The sequence below is a fragment of the Phyllopteryx taeniolatus genome, chromosome 2 (assembly GCF_024500385.1).
Source record: "Phyllopteryx taeniolatus isolate TA_2022b chromosome 2, UOR_Ptae_1.2, whole genome shotgun sequence".
NCBI lineage: Eukaryota > Metazoa > Chordata > Actinopteri > Syngnathiformes > Syngnathidae > Phyllopteryx > Phyllopteryx taeniolatus.
The window spans coordinates 20209496-20225482 of NC_084503.1; the positions used below are offsets into that span (position 1 = coordinate 20209496).

Consider the following 15987-nt stretch of genomic DNA (forward strand, 5'->3'; position numbering starts at 1 on the left):
CCGGTAAGAAACCTCTCTGCATTGACCTAATCTACACAGGCATATCTGGAGGGCATGCACTTTGGTTATTTATATATTTATGTACATATCAATTCAATGTTCAAGTTCTATAGATGTGTTCATAACGATGTAAATCCACAAATAAAGAAAACAAAATGTTCTCAGAACAAAATGTATTACCGGCATCATTGTTTTATTTATTCACAATCGAATTTGCAGACAACACTAATTTGATTAACTAATTCACCTGGCACCAAGCTGAAAATTGACTAAAATGCACCAAATACTTTAGTGTAGATGTATAGCAGGTTGTCGTCTAAACACAGAAAATATGTGTGTCACTTGAAAACATGAGCCTAGACTCTGCAGAGAGGAGGCTAAGGTGGAACAAAAATGGCATTTGTTATATTTTCCTCTGTCCCAGCTTAGTTGTTAGTGTAGTACTGTACAATATTACCAATAGTACAGAACATTATAGTATGGTTTTGCATTGCATGAGAAACACACATTCACCCTCAGTCTGTCTTTATATCCTCACTCTCACTCAATGTGGATTTCTTATCTGTCAACTGTTTTTTTTTTACAACATATCATTTGTCTGTCACTCTAAGTGCCTGAGCCATCCTTCATCTTGACCATGTGCTGTCTTTCGGGATGACACCCCAGTGTCATTCATAGACTCCTTTTTTTCTGCTCTATGCATGACAATGGAATTTATGAGAACTGTCGACAATTCTGATCAAGTACTGTACCTATACACAGTTTTCCCCTTACTTTGGTCACCTATTTGATGGCATGTTTCTTCTGTATGTTGGAATATGCTTGCATTGGCCGAGCACTGCTGCGATTGGCTGGCAACCAGTTCAGGGTGTAAGCGAAACAAACAAGTCATCACAATCTCCTAATGCAATCAAATGCATATAAGGTTTTGTGTCCCTCCTCCATACCCTGGCATCATGTGTCATGTAATTCCAGCACTACATCATGCCTCTCAGCAGTAAACACCATCTTATCAGCAAAACAGCAGAGGTTGGTAAAAACAGTTCCATCAGCTACCTTGGTGTGTGTGTGTGTGTTTCAATTATTGCTTTGGACATAGGGATTCACTCGTGCTTCTCAGCATATAGTTATGAAAGCTCCTCACATCCAACTGCCAAGGGCGTCACTGTTCCTCCCCTCTAGCTCCTCTGATAGCTTCATGCCCCTGTGACTCTTCTACTGATTAAAATAGATAAAAATCATCCAGACGTGATGGGAATGGCTAGTTTCCCAGTTAATGTTTAGTCACATACAGTTTTTTGATAGAGTCGGTGAAATATTTTTTTCTTATTCTTAACCTACTGGTCCTTCATTGGTATGTGGTTATGAAAGAAACATAAAAGCCTCAACTGCCATTAAAAATAACTTCAAATTTCGAAACATATTTATTACCTTGATATATATATATATATATATATATATATATATATCCCCATCCATTTTCTGAGCCGCTTCTCCTCACTAGGGTCGCGGCCGTGCCGGAGCCTATCCCAGCTATCATCGGGCAGGAGGCGGGGTACACCCTGAACTGGTTGCACATAGAAACAAACAACCATTCGCACTCACATTCACACCTACGGGCAATTTAGAGTCCCCAATTAACCTACCATGCATGTTTTTGGGATGTGGGAGGAAACCGGAGTACCCAGAGAAAACCCACGCAGGCACGGGAAAACTTGCAAACTCCACACAGGCCGGGCCGTGGATTGAACCCCAGACCTCAGAACTGTGAGGCAGACACTCTAACCAGTCGCCCACCGTGCCGCTCTCTCTCTCTCTCTCTCTCTCTCTCTCTCTCTCTCTCTCTCTCTCTCTCTCTCTCTCTCTCTCTCTCTCTCTCTCTCTCTCTCTCTCTCTCTCTCTCTCTCTCTCTCTATCTATATATATATATACATATATACATACATATATACATATATATATATATATATATATATATATAATGTACAAACCATGAGTCCCAGACCTGGAACAATGAGTCCCTGCAACTTGTCATCACGGAATACAGATACAGAAATCCTTGCTTCATGGTCCTGCTATGTCGCAGATTAATAATTATTATTTATCTATTTTTTTATGTCAGAATCATCTTTATTTGCCAAGTATGTCCAAAAAAAACACACAAGGAATTTGTCTCCAGTAGTTGGAGCCGCTCTAGTATGACAACAGACAGTCAATTGACAGAGAACACTTTTGAGACATAAAGACATTGAGAAAAATAGTCACTGAGCAATAAAGGGTTGCTAGTTATCTGGTAATGCCGGTACAATTTTTATTTTTTTTAGACAATTGTGCAAAAAGATGCAGAGTCCTCTAGCACTTAGAGCAGTTCGAATGACTAATCTCGCAATAGTCCGTTGCAATGACCATTGTGTAAAGGGCGTCGAGACTTCAAGGAGTGTATGCAGTTTAAAGTGACTAGTTGCGCTACAATTTGGGACAATGTTGATTGTGCAAATGTTGTAGATACTCCTCAATCAGTGTGCAAATGGGGCAGATGCTACTCTGGCATGAGTGACCAGTATTGGTCAACAACAGATATGCAAATAGTGCAGCGTGGCGAGACTACTACAGTGAGTGCACGAGTATATATATTATATAATATTATATATATATATATCGATATATTTACACACACAGTATATATATTATCTTTTGTAGTAAGATGAAGCACCCAATATTTTTTTCTGTGGGAAATTGTCTCTGTGCAATGTGATATACAAGTATTAAACACTGCAGTGTTGTTTTTGGCAGTCATTATAGTTTTAGTCATATTTTATTTGTGTGGCCCCTAGCTTTATTATAAGCGGGCTGCCACGTTAAAGAAGCCAGCTGTGCTGTTCATTTACATTTGCTGCCCAGCCAAAAATCCATACATGTTCTACACATAACAATAACACACACATAAGATAATGAATTGACATTAGCACAGCAAAGCTGACTTTATCTACCGGGTCATTCATGCCTGGAGTTATGGAGAAAACTTAAAGATCACTCTGAAATTCATCCCAAGTAGGGCTGTCATTATAAAATCTTTTAAGATTCGATTATGTTATAGATATTTCCTCGACTAACGCCCCCCTCCCCCCAAAACTTTACTTAAAAAAAAAAACACAGACACACATTGTTGAGCTGTACATGTATAAGATATGTTAACAGGACTTAAGAGGAAAGAAAACTCACAGGCGTTTCGTCATGTTTAGTTCATCAAAGATACATTTTGCTCCTCAACGAAATAATTTCGTCATCGTCATTGTTGACCAAAACAACACTGATACACAGTTTATGAACAAAAGCCAGTTTGTTGGTTCAAAGAACAAATGTAAGAATTCCAAACTATAGACTTTCTTCTTTTCCTTTCGGCTTTTCCTTTTAGGTGTCGCAACATCGCGTCATCCTTTTCCATGTGAGCCTATCTCCTGCATTCTCCTCTTGAACACCAACTGCACTCATGTCTGCCCTCACGACATCCATCAACCTTCCCTTTGTTCTTCCTCTAGCTCTCTTGCCTGTCAGCTCCATCCTCATCATCCTTCTACCAATATACTCAGTATTTCTCCTCTGGACGTGTCCAAACCATCGAAGTCTGCTCTCTCTAACTTTTTCTTCAAAACATCGAACCTTGGCTGTCCCTCAGATGAGCTAATTTCTAATTTTATCCAACGTGGTCACTCAGAGAGCGAACCTCAACATCTTCATTTTCGCCACCTCCAGCTCTGCTTCCTGTTGTCTCTTCAGTGCCACTGTCTCTAATCCGTACATCATGGTTGATCTCACCACTGTTTTATAAACTTTGCCCTTCATCCTAGCAGAGACTCTTCTGTCACATAACACACCTTCCTCTACCAGTTCCAACCTGTTTGTACCTGTTTCTTCACTTCCTGACCACACTCTCCATTCAAGGGGGAAAACATTTTGTTGTCAGCTTGCATGTTTTCAATTTCCACTATTGAACATTAACAAATTGCTTCCCTTTGCCATCTTTTTTTTTATTTCACCCACCTGGTTAGAGAGGCAAGGTTTGAAACCATTTGTAGAGGATTTTATGAACAAAAACAACAAGCTTAGAAATGTACGATCTGGCAATGGATATGATTGTGTTGGGCAGCATCTTCATCATATCTTCATACACTGCTTCAAGTGTAGGTTCTATTCTTGGGAGGTGAGCATCAAACCAGTCATGGTTAGCATGCTCCCTCTTACCGAAGGTGGACAAAGCGGTATTATAGATAGTATCCCTGATAGTTTTCCAGCTGTCCGTAGCATTTGTTTCAGACTGCTCTTCGAGAGCTCCATTCAGATCAGAGAGATAAGGTGTAGCATCTTTGTGATGTTGAAACGGGGTTGAGGTTAGTATGGCAGTCCGCACTATAATAGCTTCCGGTGGTCAGAACTTTGTTGAGGGAAGTGCGTCTGGTGCGCCGATGTGATTTGGGGTGCATCCAGGAAATGAAGAAAATTATAAAAGGACCAATGCATGGCCAAGATTATGAATCCGCACCTATCTTGGCATTGAAATTGTTGAGAAAAAAATAGGTGTTCGGTTTTAGGGGGGGCGTTGTTATCATCTTGTCGAGTCCATAGAAATATCCGTCGCGTCCATAGAAATATCTGTCGCGTCATCGTCAGAAGCTAACGTTGGTGTGTAATGTTGGTTGGACCCGCAGCAGTGTTCAGGCAGATACAAGAGAATTCAGTGCCTCCAACCAGGGATGCAATTGCACTGATCAAGTTGTTTCTGATCGCAAAGCCAACAACATATTGGCGTGGTTCGTCAGATTTGTTCCCTTTCCAGAGGAAGGCGTAGTTTTCTTCACTCAAGGAGCCACTGGTTGCTAGTCTCATTTCTTGAAGAGCAGCAATGCTGATGTTCAAACGTAGAGATCTCTGTCAATGATCGCTGTCTTAGTTTTACTGTCCAGGTTGTGTTGCTCTTCGGCTCCAGAGCACATGGTGCCAACATTCCAAGTTGCTTGGCGGATCGCAGCAAATTAATTTTTTGTATGCTTGCCTGGTGCACTGTTTTTCATCTGCTTGTAATGTCTGAAGCCGTACATTGGTCCCCATGCACCCAATGAGGCAGATAGACAATGGTGGATCGACACAAGAGGTTGCGGGCAGTGGTCAACAAATGGAACTTCGATGATTCCTCCCACTGTCGAAGCAGACCCGTGTCGTCCCTCAATTATGAGGGGCCAATAACCCAAAATCTCAGCTCCCTGGTTGAGTCCCAACCGAAGTGGGCCTGGAGTGACCTCTCCAGGCTGCGTGCCTGGGATAAAGCTTGGGGAGTTCCGAGGCAGCCCAAACTCTAGGACCCACATTTTTGGCCTCGCCAGTGAGGTCCAGAGGTGTGCATGGTATTACATCTGGTATTGGTTTGGCAGCAGGAACTGCTGGTTGGCAAAAAAAGTTAGCACAACCCCCTGAAGGGTGTCACTCCTGATTTTCCATAGCGGTTTTCTCCCTTAGGCTGTCTCTCAAAAGAGTAACCAAATGGCAGTAGTGCTACTTACCCATAGCAGGGGGACTTGGTTTGCGGGTACCATGGCGTATCCACACGCCAGTGGGCCTTGCATGCCTCAAGTATGGGGCCAAGTCTCCTCCGATTACCTTGTAGTATCAGCCTGGGGCCACAAGGTGCCCAGTTACCAGGTGTCACCACATGGGGGCACGACCTACAGTATGTAGGGCTTGATGATGGAGAGGCTATGTACTGACAGAGAGACCCTTACACACTCGTCTCCCCTTTTCGCAGTGCTGCAAGTAGCGGTGCTAGTCAGCGGTTTGGACCAAGGAAAGTGGAAGAAGGCATACCAACTGTGGTCTTCACATGAGACGCTTCACATCAACCTTTGAGACACCCAGTACTCTTGCAATACAAAAGATATTACAACGGTAGGGCGTTGAATTCCACCACCCGTTACCCCCTCCCACCCTCCATATATGGAGCCGGGTCAGCTGACGTCTATTCCGGCCCGCCATTTGCCGATAGATGAGTGGAACATGTGAATGATCTATGCATGAAGCACTTCCTGGTTCTGTGTTGACATGTTACTGGTGGAATACTAATTTACTCTGCATCTTATGGAATTGCTATTTATTTATTTAAAGTTTTACATCTACATCATACATCAAACCTCATTAATTTTAAAGGTAAGTTTGTTGCGAACTTGCTGTCATGATTGCTGGCTGTTTGTGCGTTGATCACTATTGCTCTTGTTTAACATTTTAAATATGACTAAAATGTAATAATGTCTATCAAGTGAGATCTTTGTCAGTACTACTGTTTGGTATGAAAAAGATGGAATGAATCCTGGCCAGTACACTAGCACGACCTCACAAACAATGCCTTAATAGTGCAGTTGTTGATGTATTAACAGCAGGGGGTTTTAGCCCAGCAGTTACAGCAGTTGTCTCCCGATTGGTGAAAGTGGGTTCAAATCCAGGGAGGGCTGTTCCATTGTTGCTTTTTTTCTTAAAGTTGTTGATAAAGCCAACAATGCTTTTGCTTTGTGGCTCCGTCAGACAGTAGCTTTGTGTCTGTTTCCATCATTGGCTGCTGGCTTAAGGCAATCCATCCTTAAACTGATTGAAATGTATGTAGGCTCCTCACAGAGAAAGAACTCTCTAAAAGCACATGGGGAGAATAAATTGACGTATCAGCAGTATTGATCATGCTCTCCCTTACCCTCTACAGATACATTATAATGGTTAAAATTCATCCGTAATGCATCTTTAATCCATGCAGACCACCTGACACAGGTCTTTACTGTTATATAAATACAGTATAAAAATCTCAACAGTGAATACAGTCAAGGCTGACCACCTGGTGCGTTAGTGAAGAACTATGTGTGATATTTAAATGAGTAAATGTGTTTTATTAGCAAAGGAGGTGGGATTTTGGGGATCTGGTGCCTTGCACAAGGGCATCTCGAATGTAGTTAGGATGCAGGTGAGCACTGTCTCACTTTATTCAATTTAGAGTAGTATTTTTATTTAATAGGATTGCAGTGTTTTTGTTTTTAACTTTTTTTCCTAATCAAACAACAAGAGGGAGTTTTGATGAAAGCAGTTGACCTAAGCTTAACTCCTGATCAAAGCCATCAGAGAGGTTTACAAGCCACTCATACCATCTACACTGACTTTGACCTAAGTCACAGTGGTCATTGTTTCCAGAGCCTATTTGTCCCTCCGGCAGTACAAACAAGTGGCAGCCAAGCGCTTCTTTACAAGTATTGATTTATTCACTCATTGTAAACTCAATGGCTCACAGTGACATATAATTCCTGTGCTGATATATAGCAGTGCTTCTTACTCATTGCACTCCTATGGTTGATGGTCATTTAAATGGCATCATAATCTGTATTATAATTAATATTTGATATATACTGTATGTATGTATGTATCCATCTTTCTCTCTCTCTCTCTCTCTCTCTCCCTATCCATTATTTTATATATAAAATAATGTAGTCAATTTGTAAGGCTTGGTAATTAATATCAATTAATTACATTTCAATCATAAAACAATATTTGTACCAAAAAGCAACATTTTTAATTTAAATGGGTTTTAGTAGACGACTGACTCAAATATCTGACACAGATGGGAATATTGTTAATGCTTGAAAAATTCATTTAATTGCATTTTAATACACATTAGAAATAAAAAATGTAAATATTCCTACACAAAATTAAACAGACCTAAACTTAAAGTGCCATTTTATGACAGTTTATTCAAAACAATATTGCCTTTACATGGTTTCTGCGTGGCAGTTGAAAAGTTGGATCACATGTCGCTGCCTATACAGGTGCATCTCAATAAATTAGCTGCTCAGTGACTGTTTTTTTTTGTCAATGTCTTTATGTCTCCAAAGTGTTCTCTGTCAATTGACTGTCTGTTGTCATACTAGAGCGGCTCCAACTACCGGAGACAAATTCCTTGTGTGTTTTTGGACATACTTGGTAAATAAAGATGATTCTGATTCAGATTCTGATGTATTTCTACAGTTAAATTAAAAACCTCATAGATTTACTACACTAACAATTTCATGATGTTATTTGTTATCATTTTGATGATTTTTAGCTTACAGGTAACGAAAACACAATTCCCATGTCCAAGAAATTTTACATAAGAAACAATCAAAAGTATATTACTATAGGAATGAGGTTGGAATTGGCCTTCTGAAAAGTATTTGTTTGATAAACCTGCATAATTTATGAGTTTCACTATTGGAATTGAAATGCTGAATTATAATGAACTCTCCTACAGTATTCTAATTTGTTGAGGTGCATTTGTATGTAGCACTTTTTTTTTTGTGTGCTCGCTGCAACAACCTTTGCAGATACGAACAGACTTGATAAACCAGAGCACAGTAGTAAGGACATGGCCAAATCATGACGACAACAGGCACAGAGGTGGTGCTATGTTCCCATGAAATGCATGTACAGTACTTTGTAAATAAATAAATAACAACAACAACAACACAACTGACCAATGAAGTTCCCTTGTTGTGATTGTACGGCATCGTGTTTGCAGACAAAATGTGCAGGAATCCTTGTTTGTCTGCCCTGCCATCCACAAACATGGAATGTGCTGACACTTTGTCCCCCTCGTCCTCCCCAGTTTTGGCACAGCTCAAACAATGTGCACAAAACCACACTTATCAAGGCTTCCATCGGGTAGTTTTTTAAAATGAAATTTGCCTCCCATCAGTCCTAACAACATCCAATTCCTCCATTTTAGTATCCGACTAAGCCAAGCTCTGATGTGTGCGTAAGTGTAATCGGAAATCGTGCATTTACAAAGGTTGCACATCGTTTGGAACACATGCGATTAAAATGTGTTACATATTTTAACTAATTAATTTGTTTGTAATTGATTAATAACACGTTAAAGTCCCACTACTATATTAAAAAAAGTTTCATATTATAGAGATGTGCTACACACCGAGTGAAATATTTCATATTTTCATATATACAGTATATGCATTATATATATATATATATATATATATATATATATAATAGTAATCATGATTATTTTGATCAATATTGTAATCATGATTATGAATCACGATTATTCTTCATGAGGGAAGAATCTTTATTTTTATTGCACTACTTTTCAACAAACAATATGTAACAGTTTTCAGTGCAAAATTAATCTTTAAATAAGAATAAATGACAGATAACAATAAAAACAAATTCAAAATTAACCCAAAATTTAACAAGAGTTAACTGAATAAATAAGCTATTAAAAAATGCAATGACAAATTGCAACTAAATGGAGGCAAATACAGCAATGTATAAAACGCAATAACATTAGGCTGTAAGCACCGAATTTCCATTTGAAAATCCCCATCAATGTAGTGAATTGTCAAGGATGGTACGTCTCGGTTGGTCTGCTTGACCATTGGTCAGTCGTCCATGGTCACAAACAGCAAAGAACTCGACAGTTGTGATTTCACTCTCTATTTACTCCCGGCATTTTTTCATTGCGGTGAGGCCAGACTAAAAGTTTAAGTCATGGCAGCTGCTACGACAACTGTTAATAGTGCCTTACCGTGACATACCGCCTCTCCTGCCACCGTGCTGAGAGGACCAACTTCGAAATAAAAGATCCATATATTAGTACATTGGACATCAATGCCATTTTAGGCGCTCTTTTTAAGCGGTGCCGCCGCTTAATGAAGCCTTAACCATACATTCTCCTCGTGCTGGCTGGCTGACTAGGTTGTGGGTACTGGTGCATATGAAGCACTTTTCATATACAGCAGTGCCCACATTTTAAATATAAAACATTATGGATGAGATTATATATATATATATATATCAAACTCCTGCCTTTTAAAAAAAAAAAAAAAAACTTTAATCGTGTCATTATCAGAAGACTAACAAAGAATTAACACGTCACATCATTGAGCTGTGCAGCCATGGAAGCCCATAATTAGCCAAGTTCTCGTCTATGTTCTAATTAAAATGCACTTTTGATATTACTCTGAATTGGTGGAATACCCATTGGCTTTCACTGTTCACTTCAACACTAATTCTGAGATGGATCCTTAGATACCCAATGACCGTGAACAGGGCTGTTAGCTATGGCACATAGTGGAGAGATTTCATTCTCACCACCCACTAGAAAGCAATCTAGGCCCATAATGGGAAACTCAAATAGCAAATCTGTGAGTATAAGCATGTCTTGAGAAGCCACGAGTCAGCAACAGGCTCACTTAAGCATCAAGATAGTTTAACTGAAAGTCACAGGGGTGACAATGAAGGAGGCACTATCATCCTTTAGTTATTCGTTATTGTAGCTAGGTTTCTGGTAGTGTTAAATGGAATTGGAGCCCAGCAAATAGTGTTAGAGGAGAAACATAAACCAAATCGTAGGAATTACAGTTGATTAAAGCCGCACAATGATGGGGGCAAAGAAAATAAAAAGTCGGATATTCAGCTCTAGTGTTAATATAATGGCATCCGAGCAACTATGCTATGATCGAATGAAAGTAAACTCTTCTCACATAGTGGTGGAGCATCAGGCAAAACCTTTTTTGACTACGCTATATACTGTAACCTTCTTGTGGATTGATGTCAGTTGGATTTTTGTCGCTAATCCAATCTCATGTTTGTGGTCACTAAAGCACCATTTCCTCTAAGTAGTGCAGCTTGGTTTGGTTTACTTCAGTACACATTTTTGGGTGTTTCTTTTGTAAAAGGTCATAAAATATCTTACACATATACCGTCACACTTTTAAGAACGCTTTAGTTGGAGTACAGGTCTCAGTACTGGGAATGTAGGAGTGGATTGGCATGAAAATAAAAAGCTATCTTGAATTGGCAGCTATAGCATGTCACACTACTTACTTTGGGCCCTCTCCCATCGACTCAAATCTGTCATTACGCACCCTCAAACCAGATACGCACCCTGGGTGGAGCAACCCTAAAATGTGGACAGCCCTTGTCAAAGATTAAACAAAGAGATGTATTAACATTCATCCATCTATTCTCTGTACCGCTTAACCACACTAGGGTCGCGGGTGTGCTAGATCGCATCCCAGCTTTGGGCGAGAGACGGTACACCCTGAACTACTGGTCACCAGCCAATAGCAGGGCACAAAGAAACAAACAACCATTCACGCTCACATTCACACGTACGAACAATTTAGAGCCTTCCATTAACCTACCATGCAAGTTTTGGGAATGTGGGAGGAAATTGAGTACTAGAACAAAAACCCACGCTAGCACGGGGGAAAACATGCCAGCTCGGAAGCAGATGTGCTAGCGACTTGTCCACTGTGGCACCACGAATGAACAACAAGATAAAAAAATAAATATGATTCCAGGATTGACACATTTCCATTCCCATCACACACACACACAGTAATAAAAGTACGTCTATAGTGGGCTAAAATCAGAGCAGTTTACAAAGTGTGCACTTGTGTAAGTTAATATTTCCACCAAAAATCTTACTGTATGTAGAAGTTTTAAATTAATTTGTACTACTGTGTGCGAGCACCAATAGTGACCTTTTATTTTAATTCATCCCATGTCTTTCCATCACGTATTGAATATACACAGCCTCATAAAAAAGAGCAGGGTGAAGACAGATTGCCATAATTAAGACTTCATCACAAAATTAACAAAATACCATACATATTGAAAATCACAAGACGTAATGAAGCCTGAACATTAATTTTACTGCAGCCCAATTCATTAGCTGCATATAGATTCACTTAATAATGAATCACAAGTATTACGATGGGCATTGTGGTTTTCCCTCCCCATGTTTGAAACTCATTAGTTAGAAAAGACAGGCAGCATAATGCTGATGGTGGTGATATGATAATTAGTGCTGGCGACAGATTGAGTCAATATAAGTGTAATTAATGTTTGAGTCTGAGGTTTATTACTACAGAAGCAACCAGGCTCTTAATGTGAGACTTTTTAAATTATAGAATCATTCAAACATAGAGCCATTGGCATTAAACTGATTTTATGTCGAAGTTTGGGCGTTTTCTAGCTCCAGTGGTGATCCTTTCCAGCACTCACACCCTATAGAGGCAGAATGTGATATGTACAAGACTAAATGTTTCAGACCATTAAGGCTAGCTCATATTTCAGCTCATGTTATTATTTAAGTTCAGAAATATGAAAGGTTTTTTTTTTTAATGAAATTAATGATTTTTTATTCAATCATCCCTATTCCACTTTTGGTGGCGGTTACATTACGCTCATTAGATGCTTTGACATAGCCTCCTAATCTTGTGTATTTTGGGGAAGAAAAAACAAATCTGCCAGATTTGCTCAAGAAAATCAGACCATCTGCTTTGTGTTTTTGTTTTTGTTTGCTGCCATACTGAGGCATCATACTATGTACACTCAAAAAAAATCACCATGCGCTCATATAACGCACCTTTCAGCTTATTGCAATTTAGAACAAGGAAATGCCAAATTATTACTGCTTCAGGCTGAATCTGCTGTTGATCAATAATGTTTTGCACCAGCTCAATATGTTAAAGTAAATCTGACTAGGGGCTGAACAGTTAGGTTTTATCCAAGTTCAGAATCTTGACTGCACATTTAGATGTAATTAGTAGTTCTGTTTTGACATTTGGCTGCTTGTTTGGAAGACCTTTCAATATGTATTAAATGAAATGGTTTAAATGACCTACACACATATTCCATCCCTAACCAGTGCAAATTATATTAGAGCAATTCCTTTCAGACAGTAATAGCATATTCCTGTAAGTGAATAATAAAATGTGTTCTCCCCCAAATGGCTGAAAAAAATATCACCTCACAGAAGTGAGAAATAATCTCTTTGCACCTTGTGTTGCCTAAAAATACCCCTGTTGTATCCAAAATGTTGAGCGTATGAGGTGTTGTCTTTTATCAAGGTTTTCCTTCTTTTTTTCTGTCTTTCCAGCTTTCTGTGAAGAGGGATGTAGGAGTGGCGGGACTTGTGTGTCTCCCAATACATGTGTTTGCCCTTCAGGATTCACAGGACGATATTGTGAGACAGGTAAAACAGACCGGAAGGTCATTATCATCATACAACACAAAGTCCTGGTTTCATATAAATAATAACGCTGACATACAAACTCATCCGACATATCACTTAGACACACATTTATAACAATGCAGGCAGAAACAAAGGCAAGAAAAGAGCAACTTTTAGCTTGTATAACTACAATTATTTTACGAAATGGCGTCACACACCATGCTGGGAACATCCTCCTTCCAAGCCAATGCTACACGTGCCTACATGGCGGCCACGGTGGTGGACGCAATGTTCCCAGTCCCCTTTGTGATTGTACCCAGTTGTGTGCAACCATAGCCTACGCGGCACAATGTGGAGGCATTCTTGTTGTTTTGGTTTTTGACGTCAAAAAACAGTTGATGTTAAATCTGAGGACACACTAAAGCCAATTTCACACCGCACTTGTGCAGTGTAAAAAGACCGTGGGGCAGCACACAAGGACAACAGGTTTGCCCTTATTTGGAAGTTCTGATGTAGCAGTCAACCAGGAAGTAACATGGACACTTTTCCCGCTGATCGATGAGAAGTAGACCACAATATGTATTTGTCATTGTTGCAAAAGAAAGCCCTGGCTTTGCTTAGGGTTTGTTTGCTTGCACGTTGCACCACATCGCAGCAAACGACCTCCCGTCACGCCACGCTGTGATGCGACATTGTTTCATATGGTCCTGTCCTCTCAGCACATACACAATGAATGGGTTCATTGGGCACACTGTGCATTGCGAAGTGCGGTGTCAAAAGATCTTTGCAGGTTCGTAGCCTGTAACATCTGGTAGCTTTATGTATTATTCTGTTGCCCAGTTTGATTTTTGAATTTTACAGAGAAAGTGCTTTAATTTACTGTTAAGTCCTGCTCCAAATTTGCATTAACTGTTGAAAGTCTTGACTGTGAAAGTTTACCGATTTGTTAGGACAATGAAATGCATGTTGCATGCAGTTGTTCTAACCGTAAAAAAATACTGAATTTCAATCTTGTGGAGTCTTTTATTACATTGTCTTTGTGTAGTCTTAAGTACTGCGAAAAGGTTTGAACACTATCAGGTCTTAAAATGTAAAGAAATTTGACAGTTGATAGCGTTCATTCAAAATTAAGGAAAGTAACCAAAATGTAATCAAGTGTAATTAGTTACCTTACTATGAGCAAGTAATTGAAATAGTTAAAAAGCAAATTTATTTATATTGCGAATTTCATACACAAGGTAACTCAGTGTGATTTACATGATTAAAAGCATTTAAAAACAAAGACAAAAAACAGCTTATAAACTTTTCAAACAAAGAGGGAAAAAAATTAAAGGTACAATTACAGTGCAAGAAATATCCTTTAAAAGTGGAAATTTTAACCTGGACTTAAAAACATTCACACTTGGGGATGATGTCACTTCTGTTGGCAACATATTCCATGTGTGAACTGGTTGCCAGCCAATCGCAGGGCACATAGAAACAAACAACCATTCGCACTCACAGTCATGCCTATGGGCAATTTAGAGTCTCCAATTAATGCATGTTTTTGGGATGTGGGAGGAAACCGGATTGCCCGGAGAAAACCCACGCAGGCACAGGGAGAACATGCAAACTCCACACAGGCGGGGCCAGGGATTGAACCCGGGTCCTCAGAACTGTGAGGCTGACGCTCTAACCAGTCGGCCACCGTGCCGCCACTATATATATTTTTTTATTTTATTTATTTATTTATTTATTTATTTATTTTTTACCAGTCCTGTTCAGCTGCATGGCCATGCAGAATGGTGGATCTGTATGCCTTTTCTGCTGGAACAGTTTTGCTGTGCAGCAGGGTAGTTTGAAATACTCCCTCTGATTATTTTTTATTTATGTTTTTAATTATCCTGATGTTGTTTTGAAAATGCAGCTGAACAGAAAAAAGGTTTTAGGAGACAGACGGACAAGGGGAGTAGGGGTGCAAACCACAGCAGCAGAACAATCTTTAGAAAGTCTAGGTATTTGACCACAAGTAATGTTACAACAGTCAAATCGTGTTCTTATTTGTGGATGGAGAGGTGGGGGGGGGGGGGGGGGGGGGGGGCACACCCGGTGAGGACATGCAACAACTAACCAATAGAACAAGATGAGAGAGGACAGAAAAGGGCAGGACAGGACAGGATGTGGGAAATCAGCAAGGCAGATGAGTGGTGCAGTTGGATGCTTTCTATAGAGTCTAAATACCTGTAAGAACCTGTGAGCTCATATCTTAATATAACCTGTGTTACTATTAGTGGTCCCAGCACAAGCAATTAAAGCCTATAGCGTGTCTATGGACCTTATTAGTGAATGAACACCATATCACATGCATGTTAGTCAACCAGTGTATGGAGTTGCTGAGCCGACACACCGAGGAAGGGTCCAGCCGGCCCCCTCCAGCCGCAGGGGGAGGCCAAGCCCGCAAGCCCATCCCACAAGGGACCCAGCCAGTGGGACGCCACCCACTCCCAAGACCCAGAGCGGTCCCCCAGCCCACCTCGGGAGGAAACCGGGAAAAAAACACTCGGGTACGGGAAGAACATCCAAACACCACATAGGCAAAGGCGGATTTGAACCTGGGTCCTCAGAACTGTGAGGCAGATGTCCTAACCGTGCCTTCAAAACATTTTTCACCTTTAATTTGACACACACACAAATGAGTACTCATACTCATTTGAAAATATATATATATTTTTTTGAGTGAAGTAAAAATAAACAGACATAATGTGGTTGCTTACATGTGCACATGCTCTCATAACTATGGATGTGACTGTTAAGTATGAAACAATGTTCTTCCCTCTTGCCATTAGATTGAAAGCACTCTGCATCATTTGCACAACTGTAATTGTATCAACAACCTCTTATTGCTAAGTGACTCTCCGTAGTGTTTTTATGTCTCAAAAGTGTTTTTTTTTTTTTGTCAAAATGGTTGTCTG

The 15987-nt window shown here is 40.0% G+C and overlaps 1 protein-coding gene across 1 annotated transcript in view; it reads left to right on the forward strand.

Moving 5' to 3' along the window:
• LOC133473033 (protein kinase C-binding protein NELL1-like) overlaps nt 1–15987 on the forward strand; it is a 262509-nt gene that overhangs the window by 212371 nt on the left and 34151 nt on the right. Inside the window, exon 15 of the mRNA XM_061764738.1 lies at nt 12962–13057. Within this exon, the coding sequence (XP_061620722.1) occupies nt 12962–13057 (96 nt within the window). The remainder of the gene's footprint in view (nt 1–12961; nt 13058–15987) is intronic.